This window comes from Phodopus roborovskii, unplaced genomic scaffold, assembly GCF_943737965.1.
Source record: "Phodopus roborovskii unplaced genomic scaffold, PHOROB, whole genome shotgun sequence".
In the NCBI taxonomy this organism is placed as follows: Eukaryota; Metazoa; Chordata; class Mammalia; order Rodentia; family Cricetidae; genus Phodopus; species Phodopus roborovskii.
The window spans coordinates 25404475-25425127 of record NW_026125295.1 but is presented as its reverse complement, the minus strand read 5'-3'; the positions used below and the strand labels follow the sequence as shown (position 1 = coordinate 25425127).

Here is a 20653-nt window from a genome sequence, read left to right as displayed (position 1 = left end):
AAGACAAAGAACCTGCCCAGCAATCCAACGAGTGAGATGTCAGACCCTTATATAGAAATATGTGCACATGCACACACACTGCATGCGTGCTTGCCACTATCCTAGCAGCTTTGTTTCTCTGAACACATCCTTTATATTTGAGGTTTATACTATGTAAATGTATAATTTATTTGTCCATTTGCTAGTTGAAGGTCTTTTATTTTCAGTTTGGGACAATGAATAAAGCTCCCTTGAACAGTCACATACAGATCTTTGCGTCAATACATTCATTTAAAATATGCTCTACTAGGAAAGAGCTAACCGTCACATGTAATTGCTTCAGAAGTGGGAAGTGTTGCTATACATTCATTTAAAATATGCTCTACTAGGAAAGAGCTAACCGTTAGTGTAATTGCTTCAGAAGTGGGAAGTGTTGCTAAGTGTGTCTGATGTTGGTATTTTGCATTTTAAGCCTTTATGACCATAAGTTTAAAAAATACTAACATTTTTAAATGCACATTAAAATTTTTCGTTTTGTGTTTGTATGAGTATGGATGCTGTGAGACACAGCATGCACATGGATGTCAGAGACAACTTGTGGGAATCTCTCCTCTATGTGGGTGCCAGTGGTAGAACTCAGGTCATCAGGCCTGGTGGTAAGCAACTTTCCCCACAGAGCTGTCTTGCTATCCATGTATCTCAAACTTAAAAAGCACTTGAGAGGCTTATTGGTCAAGAGCACTAGCTCTTTCCAAAGGACCCAGATTCAATTCCCAGCAGCCAAATGGTAACTCACAACTGTCTGTTACTCCAGTTCCAGGGGATCCAACACCTTCTTCTGGCTTCTGTGAGTACCAAACACATGCATGGCAAGCAGATATACACAGGCAAAATACTCACAGACATAAAATGAAATAATTAAAAAAAATAAAAAGCAAATAATCATAAGTAGAAAGCTAAAGCTCTATCAATTTATAATCTAATGTCAAGTTTTATTCACTTTTTTTCTTACAGTATGCTGTCATTCAAAATATACTTCATCAGTAATTCATGCACACAATAGGCACTCTATAATTTTTTTTAATAATTAGGTATTTTTTTTAGAATGACTAAAAATCCTGATGTAAAATCCCAATTGGGAAGTGCATAATTCCATTGTAGACAAAATATATAACTTTACAATAAACGTTTTTTATAAGAATTTGCCCCAAAGAGGGAACACTTAAACTTGAACATTAAAAACAAATGCAAAACGCAAGATGAAACCTAATACTAGATTACCCAGACGCCACCTGAGTACTTGAAACTCACAGACCAAGGGCAGCCTGCACCCTCACACTCTCAAGGTCAGCTGATGTGTCTAAGAAAGTAACCCTGTGCGTTGCTCACTTGAAGGTCTACACAGATCTACACAGTATCTGGGGAAACCCTCGGCTGCCTTTTTGTGAACACTGAAAAGAGGTCAAATATACTTTTTACTTTCAAATTGAAAAAACAAAGCTTCACATCTCAAGCAGGAGGCACAAAGCCACTTTTCTAGGAGCTGTGTTAAATTCTGGCCAACACTTCAGAAGAGAGCTCAAGAACCTGCATTGGAACTTACAGCAGCTATTTTCAAGGCCCTGGGTGCTCTCCAGCCAAACCCACTGTGACCACACATGAAGACAAGCAGCTTATACTTTGTAACTTGTCCAAACTTGAAAAATTACAGGGAAAAGTTAAAACTAACCAAATGCCTAGAGAAGTAACTTTGAAAATGCATAAATATGAACAAATATTCTATGGCTAAAAGATGTCTACTATTTTTCAAAAATCACAGAATTCTATAAATATTTAAATACATGAATTACCTCAATATAGAGAACTGTATATAAAATATTGAGTGAAAAAACAAAATTAAAAATATAAAATCATTATAACCATGTAAAGTTAAATATATTATATAACCAAAACCAAGGTGAATTTAGATTGACAGTACTAAATATTAATTTTTTGGTTTTTTTTTTTTGAGATAGGTTTTTCTGTGTAGCCCTGGCTGTCCTAGAACTCACTTTGTAGACAAGGCTGGCCTTGAACTAAAGATCTGCCTGCCTCTGCCTCCCCAATGCTGGGATTAAAGGTGTACACCACCGTGCCTGGCTTAAACTCAAATGTTCATTAGAGACTTTTCTATGTTGCTTAAGATTATAACAAAAGAAAAAATAGGGTATTTTAGATAAAACTATACTCAAATAATAAATACTGGACTCTGTGTGAACTCCTAAAACAAGAGATTCTAAACAACATGAACTCTACATTTCAAGTGTCTCTTAAGGTAGCTGCTTTTGATGATCTCCATTTTATAAAAAGGAGTGGGCAATGTGTACACTGGTAGCTGCCCCTCTTAAACATTACAAACCTTAAGCACTGACAAACTAAGAAAATTCAAATAGCATGCCAACAAAACTGTTTACTTACTCTGTTTTCTTTCTACAAAAAGCCACAGACAGGTTTTAAAAAACTAACTCTATATACATATTTTACATGATATATATTTATACTATAAATATTTAAAGAATGGCTTTTGTGTAATTGCTTATGTCCATATGTATCTTATTAGTTTAACTGTAAGGTATGTAAATACAATCTTTCAGATTTGTTATGGAAAATTATTTCTACAAGGTTTAGAAAATGATTAATTTCGTGGATAAAACATAGCATATTTAGAAGTCCGAAAGCCAAGCAAATCCCTTATTTCATTTCGGAATTTTGACAGGTCTTGGCGCAGTTCATTGAGATTCTCCACCGTTGCCTGGTCTGTACTCTGCATCTTCTGTCGCATAGACGTCAAGTAACGGTGCACGAGGCAGCACATCACTTTCTGGTAGTTCTCATCTCTCTTTTGTTTCAAGTTTCTCCACTCCTTCAAAACAAGCAATTACACGGTAATAATGACAGCAGAACAATGTATGTGCAAGTACATGCATATATGTAAAAGAAAACATGTATATATGCTCACATATAGACATGTATTTGCAGTACTAAGGAATGAGCTCAGGGCCACATGCAGGCAATCAGGCAAATGTCTGCAATCAAGTCATCCTCCAGCCTCAGAGACAATATTTAAATGAGGTAAAATTTAAATATATTCACAGATACACATTTTCAATGCATTTAGGGGACATTTTACTTTGGTAAAAATCATAGTCAGTACATGTTTTAAAAAGTATAGCCTGTATATCTGTTTCATTCACTCAACTGTAGGCCAATTACATGGAGAAATTTAGTCTTTGTAATGCTCAATCTACAATAGAGATTCACAAATTACAACCCCAAGTCAATAGCCCACTTCCTGTCTTTCTTTCCTTATGAGCTAAGAATGGCTTTACAAATGTATATCTGTAATCAGTTTTATAATGGACAACTTGATTTAACTCTAGTTAAGCAAAATTTTAATCCTCCCACAGGGAATTGTTTTCCCTAGTAATTTATTACCATTACTGCTACTTATTGCTATTTTTAATTTCATCTACAAGTGTTTTGGAAAATTTTTCTCTTATATAACTTCTTAGATGGTGTTTTTGTTTTGTTTGGCTTGCAAAGTGTAAACTAGGAAACTTACCAACTCCTGGTTTACAATAAGTATACACTGGATAAGAAATAAACTGAGTAACTTTCAAGACTCAAAAACAATATGAACTAATAGTTGTGCTTTAAATATATAGTGAAAGACTATGTGATAAGAGTTCATGTATTGGGGAAATTTAATAACTAAGAAAAGAACCAAAACCAACCCTCAAATCCTTAGTTTTATTTCTTATTCTCAATTATTTATTGAATCGTTATATTAGCTACTACAGCATGCATTAAGGATACAGTGGAAAATATGTCGGTATAGCCCTTATCAACCCTGCTTTAAGAAACCTGTGCTTTAAGAAACATCTGCTGGTTTTTAACAAAATCTCAGTTGTTTGATTTTACCAAAAGGACTTGGGTCCAGATGCTGGGGTGGAAACCTCCTAGCTCAGAGAGGCAGAGAAATCACCCATATGGCCTTCCTTCTCAGAAGCCCTTCCCACTTTCTCCTACAATGTTGCAAACAAGACTTCTCAACCTTCCTGGGCGTCTCTCTATTTGTCCTGCTGACTCCCTCTTACTCTCTCTTTTTTTCTTAATAATGCTATGTTCACTTCCTGTCAACTGATTGCTTGCTCTGCCTCTTGACCTAAGGCTGACTTTATTTAATCCTGTTTACAATATTCAAGCGGAAAGCTCTTATGTTAAAGGTGTGTGCCAGGGCTAAGCCACACCACAACTAGAAACAGTTTAGTAAATAATGCAATCTAGGGGTGTGATCAATCACAGTGTGATCAAATATTCTGCAACACACATCTGAGCTGGGCATGGTGGCATATACATATTATTCCAGCCCATGGTAGACAGACAGACAAGAGGATTGCAGCAAACTGAAGGCAGTCTGGTCTACATAGCAAATGCCATACCAGCCACAGCTCTATAGTCAGTAAGACTCCATCCCTTCCCCCAAAATTAAAACAAAGAGAAAGTAAAAGTGAAATTAGCAACTGTAAAACTGTGGTGCAATTCAAACCTCTAATTTCTCACCTTCAAACTGTTCTGCCTTTTGACCTTGCCTTTCGATGTATGAGAGCAAACCCACTTACTGAGGCTACTGATCATATAGCAGATAGTCTTTGGTGAAGGAACAATGTTGAAAGGTGGGGGCAGTGTGCATTTGTCATCAAAGTAGCTAAGCCATAGCTTTGCTCGAGCAAACTTCCATTCTTTATCCTCATGATTCTACAGGTAAGGAAAAATCAGGATAGAATAAGAACATAAACACAAACACAGATGCTATGGACAGGTTGGGGGAGATATTAATTAAAACTGTCTAAATGTCACCACACCTTACAGATTAAAAAACTGGTCAAAGATGTACAATTATTAGACATTGCATTTTAAAATCTATATTTATTTTTAAAATGTTATTCCTTAATTCTGCAATCTTCCATTATTTGATTTCATACATTTCATGTGCTTTGGAGAGAATATAAAGCTTTGGAAGAATACTTACTGCTATCAACTGAAAGCTTTTGTGAAGCATGGCTACCAGCAGCTTCGTAAGCACAATCACAACCACGACGTTGTATGTTCCAACAATCACAGCTCCAACGAAGGACTGCAGCTCATCTCCATAGCTAAACCTTGTGACAAAGATGGCCACATGTGCTAAGGAGAAGATGTACCAGAACAAAGCAAAGCAGGTACCAATGAACCTGTAAGGGCAAATACATTCTGTTTAAAAAGGAAATTAATTAGCAAGAACAGATAATGCATTTATATCAAAGTTACACATGTGAACCTTTAATAATCTTGCATAATACATTGTAAAAAAAAATAACTTTATTGCTTTATTTTTATTTTCACAGTACATACAGTCATATTTCAAATGTTTTTGTTTTATGTGTGCACCACATGCATGCTGGTTTCCACAGAGGTCAGAAGAGGGCACCAGATCTCCTAACTGGAGTTGTGAGCCACCATGTGGGTACTGAAAACCAAACCCAGGTCGCTGTAAGAACAGTAAGTGCTGTAATCCACTAAGTCATCTTTCCAGCCCCTAAAGTCTTATTTTAAATGAGGAAACACACTCAAAAATATTCCTATTTAACTTTCCGCTGCCTTTCTAGTCTCAGCACTGCAGTCCATGGGGTATCTAGTTAGATTCTGCCAGTCCTTCACCTCAGCCTTCAGATGATTCTCATTCTCAGTAGCCCCAAATCAGACTGTAAGGTCCAACATGATCACCCCTATTACCCATCCATCCTGGACAACCCAGAAACCTTATTCTTTAAATGAGAGGACACACAAGGTACCTAAAGAATTGTTGGCACATAATAAGAACATGACTGATGTGAAGTACATACGCTTCCAAATTTTATTTAAGGATGGAGCGAGTAAGACTGGGGATGTAAGCTTTGGTGTTTAGCACTTGCTTAGCACACACAGCCCTGGTTTTGATCCCCAGCACTAGGAAAGGAACCTGAAGGGAGGTATTCCGTCTACTTTATAGTGGCTGTCCCATTCTTTATGATCCACTGGCCCTTTAGTTCTAATGATTCTCAATTCTAATGACTTCTCAAGAAATGCTGAAAACATGAATGCTCTGGGTTGTACCAGGAACCAACAGAAGCTACAGGTATTTAACAGTTTAGAGGAAGAGATGCTGAACACTCTAATGTATGGGATGGCTAAAAGAAATTTCCCAAAGTGCTCAGAGTGTAAATTTGTCAAGAGTTCTGTGCAGACAGATTTCAGTAGAGAAGATACATGTAATGATTGGATCTACTACTGAAGATCCTACAGGTAAAGATGATGAAAAATGAACATTTGTTAAAGCTTGCAGACATTTAAAAAGGATTCTTTAAAGAACAATTAAAGTCTCATTCATGTAATGACTATCCCATACAGAACTCAGTAGGAGAGAGTCCATCTAGTAAAATCTGAAGGTACTCACGAGTGGAAGGTATCATTGCTTTGTTGTTCACAGAAGATGCCAACACAGTCCTTCTGCTCTTTGGGAGTGTACCCCTTGTCATAGAGTTGTGTCAGTCCAATTGTGAAGGAAAACAGAACAAGAAGGAACATCCCCAGAAATTTCCCAAAATCTTGTAACATCTGTCCCATTGAAATCTGTGGATATATCACATGGTGAACATTAAAACTGTAGTGAAAACTATATATTAGATATGAAATTACGCAGTAATGAAAGGAAGACTGACACAACAGTCACAAGTCATACTTATTGTTTCACCTTGCTATGAGCATCAAAACTCCATCTGCAGGAAAAACCAAAACCAAAACCAAACCAAACCAATGAACCCAACCATCTTCCAACAAGCTATTCTAACCAGACCAGCACTGTGAGAATTAGATGGATAGGCCTTGCCAGACGAGGTCTTCAAGGTCTTAAAGTGTAGGGAGAATAGATACATGGAGAACTTAACCTACTCTTACTATTCATTATCATTATCATTTTGGTTGTTGCTGAGACACAGAATACTCCATGATCAATCTTGCCATAAGACTCACAATCCCCCTGCCTCAGCTCTCCATATGCTAGGATCATCACTGCTGGTAACACAAAGATTGTTGGAAGGGGATAAAGAAGTAACTCTGAAAATCTTAAAGGAAATTAAATGCTTATATTTATGTGGCTTTTTAAAATTGTTTTGATTTTTATATTTAACTTCTTTATTGACATCATGCACCTCCTGGTTCCCCCATATCCTCTCCCTCATCCCCGCTGTGCTCCTCCCTGCTCCAAATAAAGCAAATCAAAGGAAGCAAGCAGCCAAACAAAAGCAAAAACAAAATAAAAAACCTAGAACAAAACAAAGTAAAACCCACGACAACAGAAAAATCTCTTTGCTTCTCATTCTCCCCTGCCTCTCCAACACCTCTTCACTTGTCCTGGTGGTGTTGGGAGGCTCAGTGTGCCACACACCTCTCTGTCCCATTAGTTTCACTGGCAAATGTGGTTTCTTAAAGTTTACAAATATTAAACCATTTCAAAATGAAGCATTTCATCTGATTTTGTAACTAATTCTCAACTAACTCCTGAAAGGACAGCATCAGCATCCAGAACTGTTCTATTTTCTTTCCAAGAGTGAGCATCTTTCCCTCACTTCCCTTATGTGTGCAGGCTACTCTAGCACTAAGAGTTAATAATGACTATCTCTAATACATTAGCATGGGGCAATGAGAGGCTTCATTCAAGCCTAATTTTATTTTCTTTCATACTCTTCTAATGTCTGAAGATCAGGTAGTTTAATACATCTTGATTTATTTTTTTTATGTTGGAATACTTGTGTTTTGTTTGTTTGTTTGTTTGTTTGTTTTCTGAGACAGGATTTCTTTGGGTATCCCTGACTGTCCTGGAACTTGTTCTGTAGACCAAACTGGGCTCAAAATATGTGAGAAAGAAAAGAAATGTATTTTCCTTCTTCTTCTTTTTTGTTTTTTTGAGACAGGGTTTCTCTGTGTAGCTCTGTAGACCAGGCTGGCCTCGAAGTCACAGAGATCTGCCTGCCTTTGACTCCCAAGTGCTGGGATCAAAGGTGTGTATTTTCCTTCTTAAGGCACTAGTAGTAACTTTAGTGGGTCACTCAGGAAAACAAAGCCATTCACTCAGACTGTGAGTATTCAGAATATAATCACACCTAAACCAGCCGGGAATGTACTAAGGCAGTAATAAAGCAACGGCTTTTGGCAACTTCCAGAAGAAAGTTCTAGTACTATTCACTTATCTATAAATAGAGTTTTTTGAAAGTAACCACAAATAGTGATATAATCTTAATTTTAAAAATAATTTTAATTAACACAACTAAATTAAAAAAAAAAACAGAAATGTAACCAACTTGAATATCAAGGTGAGTTAATACAGGAGGGGAGGGGCACCAGAAACTGGTATCAGATTTACATCATACAGAACTAAAAATAGTACACTGGCTATCACAGCAGTATCACAGCACTGGATGGAATATAAACATGCACGTGATAGGTAAGCAGGCAAAAACAACAATCTTCTTATGGATGGAGAGGTCATAAGCAGTATGCCTTTGTAAATACCATACTATCACGGAAATGAAAAAGAGAATTAAGTTATCAACACTGAAGTTTACAAAGTAGTTACTATTAGTGCAGACTGAGGAAAAAAACGTTCTTGGCTGTCAGAACAATGGAAATAGAGCCAGGAACAGTACAGCACACCAGAGGTTGAGGCAGTAGGACCATGAACTTGCAAGTCTGGGAAACAGCAAAACCTCTAAGAGAGAGAAAAGAGGGCTGGGGACATGGGTCACCAGTAAAGTGCCTCCTACAAGTGTGGGGATCTGAGTGGGGATCTCCAGTACCCATGTAAAAATTCCAGGTGTGGTCATTTGCAAGGAAGAGAAAGAAAAGGAGTTGGACTGATCCCAGGGCTCACTGGTCATACATTACGGGCAATCAATGAGTGTCAACTTCAGTGAGAAACTCTGCTTGAAAAGATAAGATAGAGAGCAACCAAGGAAGACACCTGAAATCAACCTCAGGCCTCCATAATATGTGCACATGTGAATGAAAACACACACACACAGAGAGAGAGAGAGAGAGAGAAAGGGGAGGTCATAGGGAACTACTATGAACAACAAACTAGCAAGATAGCCAGATTATAATCTAGCAAGAATAAGTCATGAAGATATAAAGTAATATAAAAATAGAATCAATAATCAAAAGTATCTTAACAGGGATCAGATGGCTTCAGTGAAAAAATATGAAATGTTTTTTAAAATTTAATACAAATCTTTCTTAAGTATCTGGAAAACACTTTCAACTCATCTTATGAGGCCAATGACAAAAAATATTGTTAATATCATTGCCAATAGCAGACAAAGACTATAAGAAAATAGTGCTATAGGCTTAAATAACCCTGAAACATACATACAAAAATCTTTAACAAAATAAGTGCCAGTGAGATGGCTCAGCAGATAAAGGCACTTGCCACCCAATCTGACAACTTGAGTTTGGTCTGTAGGACTCACATGTCATGGCACATGCATACTGTGATGACTGAATAATGACCCTTAGGCTCATTTCTTTGAATGCTTATCCACCATGGAGTAGAACTGCTTGAAAGTATTAGAAGGTGTGGCCTTGCTGGAGGTCTATCACTGGGAATGAGCTTTGAGGCTTCAAAAGCCCATGCCAGGCCTAGTCTCTGTCTCTCCCTCTCAGCTGTCTCCTCTCCCCCTCCCTAGAGCCCTCCCCCTGCTTCCCCTCCCTGTCCCTGCTGCCTGTAGATTAAGATGTAAAGTTCTCAGCTCCAGGAGCATGTCTGCTCACACACTGCCATGTTCCCCATTATGATGATAACAGAGTAACCCTCCAAAACTGTAAGCAAGCCCCTAATTTCTTTTATAAGTTTTGCCTTGATAGTGGTGCCTCTTTACAACAACAGAACATCGACTAAGGCAGTAAGCATACACAAAATATTAAATAAATGTAATAAAATGTATAAAGGAACAAAGTTTCTAACCAAATATAATCAAAGTAAACTCAATGAAAAAGCACATATGCCTCCCAATTAGGATTTATCTTTAGGATACAAGAAAAAAAAATAATTAATTGGCTATATCAGCAAATTAATGAAATGAGATAATAGTTATATAATAGGGTCAATAAACCCAGAAAAAGCATATGATGAATTTCAATTCCCTTTTTTATAACAAAAAAAAATCTATTTCCAACAAAAACAGAAGGACATTAACTGAACACAATAAATACCATATAGGGAAGCCCACAGCTAACATAATTAGTGAAAATCTCACTTTTTATTAATATCAGCATCAGCCAAATACTTCTCTTTATATGTCTATCTACACAGTACTGAAGTTGTACCCAAAACAATTAAATATGGGTGGGGGGCAGTATAACCACATTGGAAAAAGTGAAAATATCCCCCTTTGAATATGACATGATCCTATGTGGAGAGAAAGTGACAAAACAGCCCACAAATATTAGAGATAAATCTAGAAACATTTCAGCATGCAAGATGAAGAGGCAACAGTTACATTTCTATATACTAGTAATGCAACCATCTGAAAAGGGTCAAATATTTGACAGCAAGTCCTTTATAACAACATGAAAAAGAATGAGGCAGACAGACCTAACCCTGAATTAGAACTACACACTTAAGACTCCAGAACACTGACAAAGAGACAGAAGACACTACTACACACTTAAGACTCCAGAACACTGACAAAGAGACAGAAGACACTCTGTTAAAATATCCATACAATCAAAATACTTACAGATTTGGGACAAAATCAAAATCCCAGTAATATGTTTATATATACACATAGAAATTATAAAATTTGCATGATCTCAAAAAAGACAATTGAGAACAAAGCTAAAAATAATACACTATCCAATCTCAACATCTACTATAAAATTACAGTAATTAAAATGGGATCAAACTATAAAAAAGACTGATGTGTAGGCCAATGAACAAAATAAAGACCTTAAAAAATAAATATAAAAATAAATAAGCACAACTTCTCTTCAATAAAGGTACCAAGAAAACACAGTAAGTAAATGGTGGTCTCTTCAATATATGATGTTGGGAAAAAATGACCATATTATACACATGCAAAACCATAAAACTGAACCTTTATCTTACAACATACAAATCTTATAACACACACACACACACACACACAATCAACTCAAAGTGGAAAAAATAATTAAGAATAAGACCTGAAACTGTAAAGTCTTAGAATGAAAATTACATGTTCAGGGTTGTACTGACTAGTTTTCTGTCAAGTTGACCCAAGATAGAGTCATTTGAGAAGAAAAATAAAGTTGAGGAAATGCCCCTGCCAAATCAGCCTGTGGGGCATTTTCTTAATTCATGGTTGATATAGAAAGGTCCAGCTCTCTGTGGGTGGTGTCACACTTGGGTTGGTGGTCCTGGGTGCTATAAGAAGGCAGACCGTGTTATGGGATATTTTGATTACACTCTGATAGCCCTGAGACTACCTATACTTTGAATCAGGGGGCAATTAATGGCTAGCTGACCAAAATTAGCCATAGAGAAGCTAGCAATTTGGATAGAGAAGATGCACGGGAAGGAAAGGACAGGGACTAGAGTATGAGTTCTCTTCGTTCTGGGACAAGGGAAGAGATATGTCTTTTACAGCGTCTCCAGCCAAAAAACAAGGTCAGCTAGTTGCTACTCAGTCTCTGAGTTAGCAGGTTTTCACCCAGCCTTTGACTTCTGGGTCTTATTGATAAATATAACAATAGAGACTTAATTTCAACCTACATACCATGGTCCAGGACTGGACCTTCCAGGCCACAGCTTAAGTAGCTGGCGGCTCTGACTGAGGGCCATGAGATGGCAGATGATAATTAAAATATCAGTAGATTCATGTGCAGCCGCATAGCTGACAGAAAAACATCGAGGCTGAGCAAGCCATGAGGAGCAAAGCCAGGAACCAGCACTCTTCAGTTCCTGCTTCCAAGTTTCTGCCTTGACTTCCTTCAATGATGGATCTTGATGTAGAACTTTAAGCTTAAATATGCCCTTTCCTTCCCAAGTTCCTTTTGGTCATGGTGTTTATCAGATGAAAGCAAACAAACAAATATACAAAACAAAAACTCCTAACTGAGACAGAAATTGATACCAGTTCATGGGATACAGCTGAGACAGACCTGACTATGCGTTTGGGGAGGACTGTGGTGGCATCTGAACCGTTTACATCTATCATGTTATTTCTTCCTCTTTAATCCATCTGGGTTGTTTTTTGTTTTTTGGGGTTTTTTTTTCCTTTTTTACTGTCTTATTTTTGATAATTTTAAATGCCATTTTATGTCCTTAGTTGGTTTATTAACTATAACTGCTTTAATTCATAGACTGCTTTAGGGCTTATGACACCTATCTTATCACACAGCCTAGTTTCAAATGATATCATACTACTTTGTATACACAGCTGAAAGCCTTACCATAGTGTATTTTCATTTCTCCCAGCCTGGCCTTTTGTTCTTACTGTCATTCATTTTACATGTACATATCTATGTGTTAAAGTCATGTAGATGGCATTTTTATTAAAAGCCAACTATCTTTCAAAGTTTAAATATGAACTTTATTTTTGGTAAAAAACCATACTTTTCTGTACTCCTTTCTATGAAGCGCAGCAATATTTTAACGATGCTATAGCCAGAGAATGAAGGGAGGAGGTCAATGGACCACAGCTTGATAAGGTTTCAATTCTTGAAAGAAAATTACCAATGAGCCAGAACAAAGTATTTACCAATCATTTTCAAATGTTAAGTGTATTTTAACATCATGAGAATGAATTTGAAGTGCATAAGCAGTTGCAATAGTAGTGACATGTAACTAACATTCTGTAAGACCTTTATTTACCTGCAGTGGACCCAAAATAGAGCTGGTTGTATACATAAAAAAGAGTCGAAGGTAACTCAGGACATTTGCAAATGCAAAAAGCCCTTCTGCTACAAGTGTGGGGTGGAATGCATCCCAGTCCTTCCGGTCAGCAAAGTCATGAAACTGGGGGCAGGAAGGGAAGACAAAGTCAGTCAGGAAAATGAAGAGGAATATCATGAAATGTCTCAACCAGAACTATCTTAATTGTCTTCCTGTGGAACACCTAAATAATGTTTTAGCCAAACACAAGCTTTCCATGTATTCTAGGAAATACCACTTTATGTGCAGAAATTTACTAGAAATTTCTTGGTATAAAAAAAAATTAGACCAGTTACAAAATTTATCATTAGGGGCTGGAGAGGTGACTCAGCTGTTAAGAGCCCTGGCTGCCCTTCCAGAGGTCCTGAGTTCAATTCCCAGCAAGCACATACTCGGGTCTGATGCCCTCTTCTGTTATAAAGGTATACATGCAGATAGAGCATTCATATACATAAAATAAATACATCTTTTAAAAACTTATCATTAAATTCTCATGAAAGAAACACTGGCTAGTTTCCTTGAATTCTATAACACAAATTGTGAGAATGCACGCTGTCAGTTAATTAGATGCTGTACAAGACACAGTCCTTTGACCTAGGAATTTAGAACAAACCACAAAAGTTGGCCCCTTTCAAGTAAAACAAAAATGTGTCATTGTACCTTGACATGGGGAACTACCTATCTCACTGCAAAGACTGTATATCAGTTGTTCTGTGGGACTGTAAGCCATGCATCCTTCCACTCTCAACATGTCCTGTTTGGATTAGAAAACTACTTCTAGAACCAAAGAAAGTAGTCTGAAAAAAATCAGTGCCACCAAATCTATCAAGGCATTCATTTCCATATGACCAATTTTTTTTTAGTAACTTCTCACTTCAGTCATTGAATCTCCCTCTGATCAACATGTTGCATACTATTGATCAATTAAAGAAACAGGTATTAAATAAAGTAAACTGATAGAATCACTTTGCTCTTTCTATCATCAAAAATAGACCAAAAATCATGAAATATTATACATCTTAGTACCCTAAATGTGGTACTCCATAGCTAACATAGGGCCTATTATATTTCCTGACTTTGAGAAAGCATAAATATTGATGAAAGAAAAATTAGAAGAGGTATTAAACACACACACTTGGTAAATGAGCTAATGAAGAAATAAGATACTAGGTAGAAACAAAATACATAAGGCCTGGATTTTAATCATCTTTTTAAAAACACTAGTTACAGATATGTTGCCTAATTTCTCTGAGTTGTTTTCTTATTTGCAAAATGAGGATAAGGACTTTTGTCTTAAAGTATTCCTATGAGAATCCAATTAGATACAGTATATCTAACATTGACCATGGAACCTAGCATATGGTAGGCAACCATCAATTGTAAGGATAAAATTAGATGCAGTATATCTGACATCAACCATGGGACCCAATATATGTAAGTAACAACCATCATTGAAAAAGCAAAACATTCAAACTACTGAAAAGGTAAGCAGATTCACACAGATTGCTTTAAAATGAAAAGATACCAGACATAGATTTGGGTCTATACTAACTCTGAGTTCCAAAGATAAGTATATTAATTTTTAAAACAAATGTCTGTAACTTTGATTGACAGTGAACAGTCACCTTGTTGTGAGCTACCACTTTGAGGGCAAAGGTTGCCAGGTAGAGGGAATTCATGACAAAGCTGAGCTGGTTGCGTGATTCTTCTAAAAAGTCTTCTAACCCTTCATACCAGAGTCTCTTAATGTCCGACCAAATCATCCCTAAAACAATGAAAACATCAGATTTGTTAATTCAATAATAAGCTAAACAATACTGTAAGAGACAAAGTGTTTACAGTGCTTGGGTTAACTATAGCTGTATTCCAAAGGCAGTGGGGGGGAGGATGGAGAATAACAGCCTTTTAGTGTAAAGTATTTAAAATTTGAAAGAAAAAAAAATCTTATGTTTCTTGAGACTGGAAAAAATAATAACCTTAAGTTTCATATTGGCCAGAAAGGAATGCTAAGTGATGTGATACAAACTAAGAAGACAAGATAAATGCTGGCATGCACACACACACACACACACACACACACACACACACACACACACAAGCATACATGAGCATACATACATACTACACACACACACACACACACACACACACACACACACACACGGTTTTGTTTTAAATAATATCTGTGTAACAAAAAGTCTCAAATTTCTATTAGTTTTTGTGTGAACAGTGGGTATATGCATGTGTACACGTGTGTATATAAGCCAGGGATCAATGTCAGTTGATTTCCTCAATCATCCTCTATATTACTTTTTGAGACAGGGTCTCAATGAATGTGGAGCTCATGCAGGTTGGCCATCTAGCTCCAAGGATCCACCTGTCCCGGACTTCACATTCCAGATGCATGCTGGAGAGCATGGCTTTTATGTGGTGCTGGGATACTGAACTCAGGTCCTCAAGCTTGCACAGCAGGCATCCTACTGACTGAGCTATCTCACAGCTCCTCCAACACATATATTTAAATTCAATTTATATTTACATAATAATTTCTATCAAACCTCTCTCCTAAACTCAAATTATTTAGACAATGTTCTGATCTGAACTAGTTGAAGATGTGTCCAAACAGCTTAAATACATCACACTTAGAGATTTTTCTCATTTCAGTTACTAGAACTCCATCCCTCTAGTTGTTCAATGTTAATCAATTCAAATCTTGAATCACTCCTAATTCCTGTTTCTTTTAAACTCCACATCCCTTTTAGGTAGGGAGCCCAGATTCAGACACCAACTCCACTCATCTCCTCTCTGAACCCTCTGTCAGAGACCCAAACTCACACTGACAACTTTACCCAACCCTATGACTTGCCTGAAGGCCCTGTGTCCCACACCTGCCCTCTAGCCCCGCTGTGGCCCCTCCTCCTCAGGTAGGGAGCCCAGACTTGTGTGATACCAACTCCACCCATCCTTGCAGCTAAGGGCTGCTTGTCTCCAGGTGAGTATGCTAGGCTCAATCAACAACTCTATAGGCTCTCATTGCCTGAGGACAATTCCTGAACACTTCCCCTAGTTTTTAAATATTGGCTATGCGAGAATCTTCTAACTCTACATAAGGTTTGCTCCTGGGCTTAGAAACTTCACTTAACCTACACTGAGCCATGACTATGACTATTTCTAAGACCACATTCTATCATCACCCTCAACTGGCCCAAGACTTAAGCCTAAAACCTATTCAGCTAGTCTACAACCTGACAAACGCAGGTAATAGGAAACAAATTCAAACACCCTCAAAATGGAAGACAGGACTTCCATATCAAGAAACACTACCACTGCTTAACTCCAAATGTCTAGGTCCCATTGCAAAAACACAAACAAATAAGACAATAGATCTCCTTCAAAAATTAGTGCTCAAATAGTAATGTTTTCCAGGAAAGTGATTTAGATGGGTAGACTAGGCTAGCCTCAGACTTACAGGGACCTGCCTGCTTGTGTCTCCTAAGCACTGGGATTGAAGGTGTGTGCCACCATGCCTGACTATTCATCAAGACATTTTAAAGAGACTATGAAGTAACAGAGAACGAGAGCTACAATATAACACATGAATGGAAATAAAGTACTTTTGGCTAACCAGCAGGCAGAAAAATTTCATGTGAAAACATGAAACATTCTTGAAAGAACATCTTTGTTATACAGTACTATATTTTATGAAGAAACAAATTAAAACACATATAGATCTGAGAGAGAAAAAAAATGAATATTCTACTTGGTAACTTTTTGCCCAAAATGAATGATTAAAAAAAATCATCTAAAATGTTAAATGAAGAAGTCCTGAAAGGTTGTATTTTATCAATTTAAATATTTTCTTAAGAGGAATAGAGATAAAAATTCTGGGAACACATCTTGCCCAGCCTCACCCCAGGAATATAGATCACAAACTATTAAATCCTCCACGGTCACACCTTCTCTAAGAACTCAAGTTATTATCTCAACCTAGATCACGGTAAACAATAATGTGTAAATCTTAACTTATATAACATTGCCAAATAACACTTTACATGATGATCCAAGAAAACGTTTTACTTCTGTGTGATGCAGGATTTTATCTAAATAAGACTCTACTCCATTATTTGGAGAAGGCTGTTGCACGAACTCTAACTGTTCTTAATAAAAAGAATTCAGAGTCAGATATTGGGGTTCATGCTGAGGATCAGAGAAGCAAAGCAGCCAGCTGCTAGAGAGTTCTCACCTCTACCAACACGCAGACCAAAGGGGTGATCAGAGTGCATCAGCAAACTGCATCTCTCCTCCCCTCCCGCCTTATATTCCTCTCTCCACCCAGCCATACCACCCCTGTTTCTATCTCCTTAGTTTAATGGTTTGCATTATTAGATAACTTGGTGAGTTATTTTACAATATCCACCTTTTGTTTTCCTTCTGCTAGTGCCAAGTAATTTTCATATATTGTCATTCTAATATAAAAATCAATTATTTTTCAAGTGACTTGATTTCAGAGTTTTACTTTTAGCAATATTCCAACCATGATGCATTAATGTGTGAAGTTAGGTAGGTAAAATAAAAATAGTACATTAGGTTAAAGGGAAATTTCATCTTAATATTTTCCTGTTTCTTTATTTACCTAAGATTTAATGTTTTAATTTAGGGAATAATTTATATTTCCCATGTATTATATGTAGCTTTATACTGTAAATTTTGATATTAGGTTAAAAAAGTTGTGTAAAAAAAAAAAAACCCTCTAAAAAGAGGTCTAATCATCAAGTCCCACTCCTCTGTGAGAAATAAGGTGAATACTCCTAAGGAATAACACCTGAAGTTTATTGCTAGCCTCTATTTACACTTGTGTAAAAGGAGATTACAACATTACACCCGTTAGAGAAGCTCCTTAAGCAGGAAGGTAAACAACTCAAAATAGCTTCAGAAAGTGTCTGAAACTAACCAGATTCACTAGTCCCCTTTCCTTCCATGGTAAACAATAAAACCTTGGAGTCCCTCTCAGACCAAAGGAAGCCAAGTTTTTAAAGAAAACTCTCAGACAAGTAAAGCTGGAAAAACTCTCAGAGAAGACCAGCTTGCAAGATGTTTAGACAAACTGAGGTACTTGGAAAGGACACAATCCAACCAGCTGGGCTCCCTGCAAACTGCAATGTGCTCCAGGTTCTAGCTTTGTGAGCTGTAACTCATTCTGGGGTGGGCTTTGGTGATACACTGTCTTTGAGTAATTTCTGCTCCAGTGAGTAACCCCTTACCCATATTCCTGTAGTTTACCCTAATAAAACTCACTGGTTCATCAAACTGGACTGTGGTGGTATCCATACTTTGGTTTGCCATGAGATCCCTATATGGGGTGAGTGGACATGTGTGTTGCATTTCCCCAGGAAAGTTTTTGTCACATAACACACCCACATTGCATTCATACCCACACATGTATACCAGCACAAATGAGCATGTGTGCACCCACACACACAATTTTTGACTTTCATGAATTTAGCTAATACAAAGTTATAAAATCAGGAACATTAACCTTTGTAAAGATATTAGATAAATAATCATGAAAATGTTCATGTCTTAGCTGTACCAAAGGACAAAGTTGCAAATTGAACTCCATTTTCATAATGTCACCAAGCAAGGAATATTAAATAATAAAGGCAAATCTTTTAAACTCATTTGGAACTTACCAATAATCCACAGTATGAGAAGGTAGTCTATTCTCTCAAGGGCTGGCCCCATTGTATTTTTCTTGTCTTCATTGTAGACAAGTGAGTAGAGATTTAGTAACAGCAAGAATGTGAAATATGATGCTCCATGAATAATAAATTTCATAAAAGGTGTGTGAATGATTCTGCCAAATTGAGATTTGGGAGCTATCAAATAACATAGTGACAAAACTGGCCAGAAGATGCCAACTGTCAAAACAGTCATTATCTTCTTACAGGTGGGCTTACGGCGGTAGCCTGACATCTGTCCAAACCAAACGGTGTTCAGGAACTGCTGGCAATTTGACTGGGAGACAAACTGAAAAGGACATACAGAAATATAAAAAATAAAAAAGGTAAATGAAACCTTTAAATAGTAACTGGATAATATTCAAAGTCTTAACATCTGATGATAAATCCTACACATTGTATATAGGTTTTTTTCAGAACACAGACTATGGATTCTGATTACACAATTCAAATCCAAACTCTGGTACAGGCTAGATGACCATGAGTAAGTTTTCAACCTCTCTAGCTTCTCAGTCCTTGTCTCTAACATCTGGATAGCAATAGTAGCTCCTCATAAACTTGTGAAGATTTGGCATCAAGTTCTTAGGATAATGCCTTATTCTCAGCACAATGCCATTTTAAGTATTCAAAGTATTAGCAGCCTTATTGCACTCAGCTGATTTAAAGACTATCAAGAGCCTTTACAAGCCAGTACAAAGACATATCATATGCATAAAAGTTGAAAGTTAATATGCATTCCATAAACAGCATTAACTAATCTTTGATAAAGTGCTGGCTTTAGTTCCTGAGTTTTGAGAAACCCAGATGGCTTGGTAAAAAATAGTCCATGTATTATATCTACATACACTTCAAGAAAACACTGAGAGGGATTTAAACTGTATCAGAGACTCTGATTGCAGTGCTGAAGCCTGAAATTAGGGCCTTGCACATACATGATGGGCAAAAGTACTCTACCACTCAGCTGCATCCTCAGACCAGGCTAACTGTGGATTTGTGATCTTCCTGCCTCAGCAGCTGGAATTTTAATGCCTAAGGCATTAAAAAAAACTTATAAAATTATTTTAAAGCTTTATTTGTTTGTATGTATGTATGTATATAGGTATGTTTTATCTACAAGTATATATGTACACCATGTATATGCATGGTATCAACAGAGATAACAGGGCATCAGATCCCTTGTAAATGAATCATAGATGTGGTGACATGGATTCTGGGAAATAAACCAGTATCCTCACCATAAATGACTGAGCTACCATTCCAGCCCTGTAAAAATAAAATACTCTTAAATTTAGTTGGCAGTGAATTTCATGTAAGAAGAAAAATCTCAAATAAGAACAAAATTATAGTTCAAGTACAGAAGTTAATTTGTACAAGTTTACAAAGTTTCTTAGCTTACAAATTTAAATGGCAATATTTTCTAATATAATGTAATCAAAGTATAGACAATCATGTTATTCAAGAATGTAAAATAATGTTTTGTAAATGTTACTTTTTAAAATGATTTTTGGTGGCACACTCCTTTAATTCCAGCACTCTGGGAGGCAGAAGCAGGTGAATCTTTAAGTTCAAGGCCAGCCTGGTCTACAGAGTGAGTTCCAGGAAAGCCAGGGCTATGTAGAGAAACCCTATTTTGAAAAACAAAACAAAACAAAAAACCAAAAAAATTTATCCTGAACTAATACCTAATTCGCAGAATTTTAGTCTGAAAAACAAATCAAAACAGGGCAGCATCCTCTCATGCTTATCAAGATTTTTTCTAACATAACTATACTCATTTTTAGCAATTAGGTCTTATGTCATTCTTTAACTTTTTTATGTGTATGAGCACTTTGCTTGCATGTTGTGTGCTTGATGCCCAAAGACACTAGAAGAGAGCAATGGACCCTCTGAAACCAGAGTTATAGACAGGTGT

At 36.8% G+C, this 20653-nt stretch overlaps 1 protein-coding gene across 5 annotated transcripts in view; it reads right to left on the bottom strand.

Annotated features, from left to right (window-relative positions):
• Nucleotides 1–950: 950 nt before the first annotated feature.
• Nucleotides 951–20653, bottom strand: part of Trpc1 (transient receptor potential cation channel subfamily C member 1) — a 53761-nt gene continuing 34058 nt past the window's right edge. For all 5 annotated transcript variants that reach the window (XM_051207004.1, XM_051207013.1, XM_051207022.1 and 2 more), the window contains 7 exons: nt 18694–19030; nt 14629–14768; nt 12944–13087; nt 6494–6669; nt 5051–5252; nt 4582–4776; nt 951–2881 (listed from right to left, as the gene is read on the bottom strand). In XM_051207004.1, coding sequence (XP_051062961.1) covers nt 2654–2881; nt 4582–4776; nt 5051–5252; nt 6494–6669; nt 12944–13087; nt 14629–14768; nt 18694–19030 — 1422 coding nt within the window. In that variant the 3' untranslated portion in view covers nt 951–2653. The remainder of the gene's footprint in view (nt 2882–4581; nt 4777–5050; nt 5253–6493; nt 6670–12943; nt 13088–14628; nt 14769–18693; nt 19031–20653) is intronic.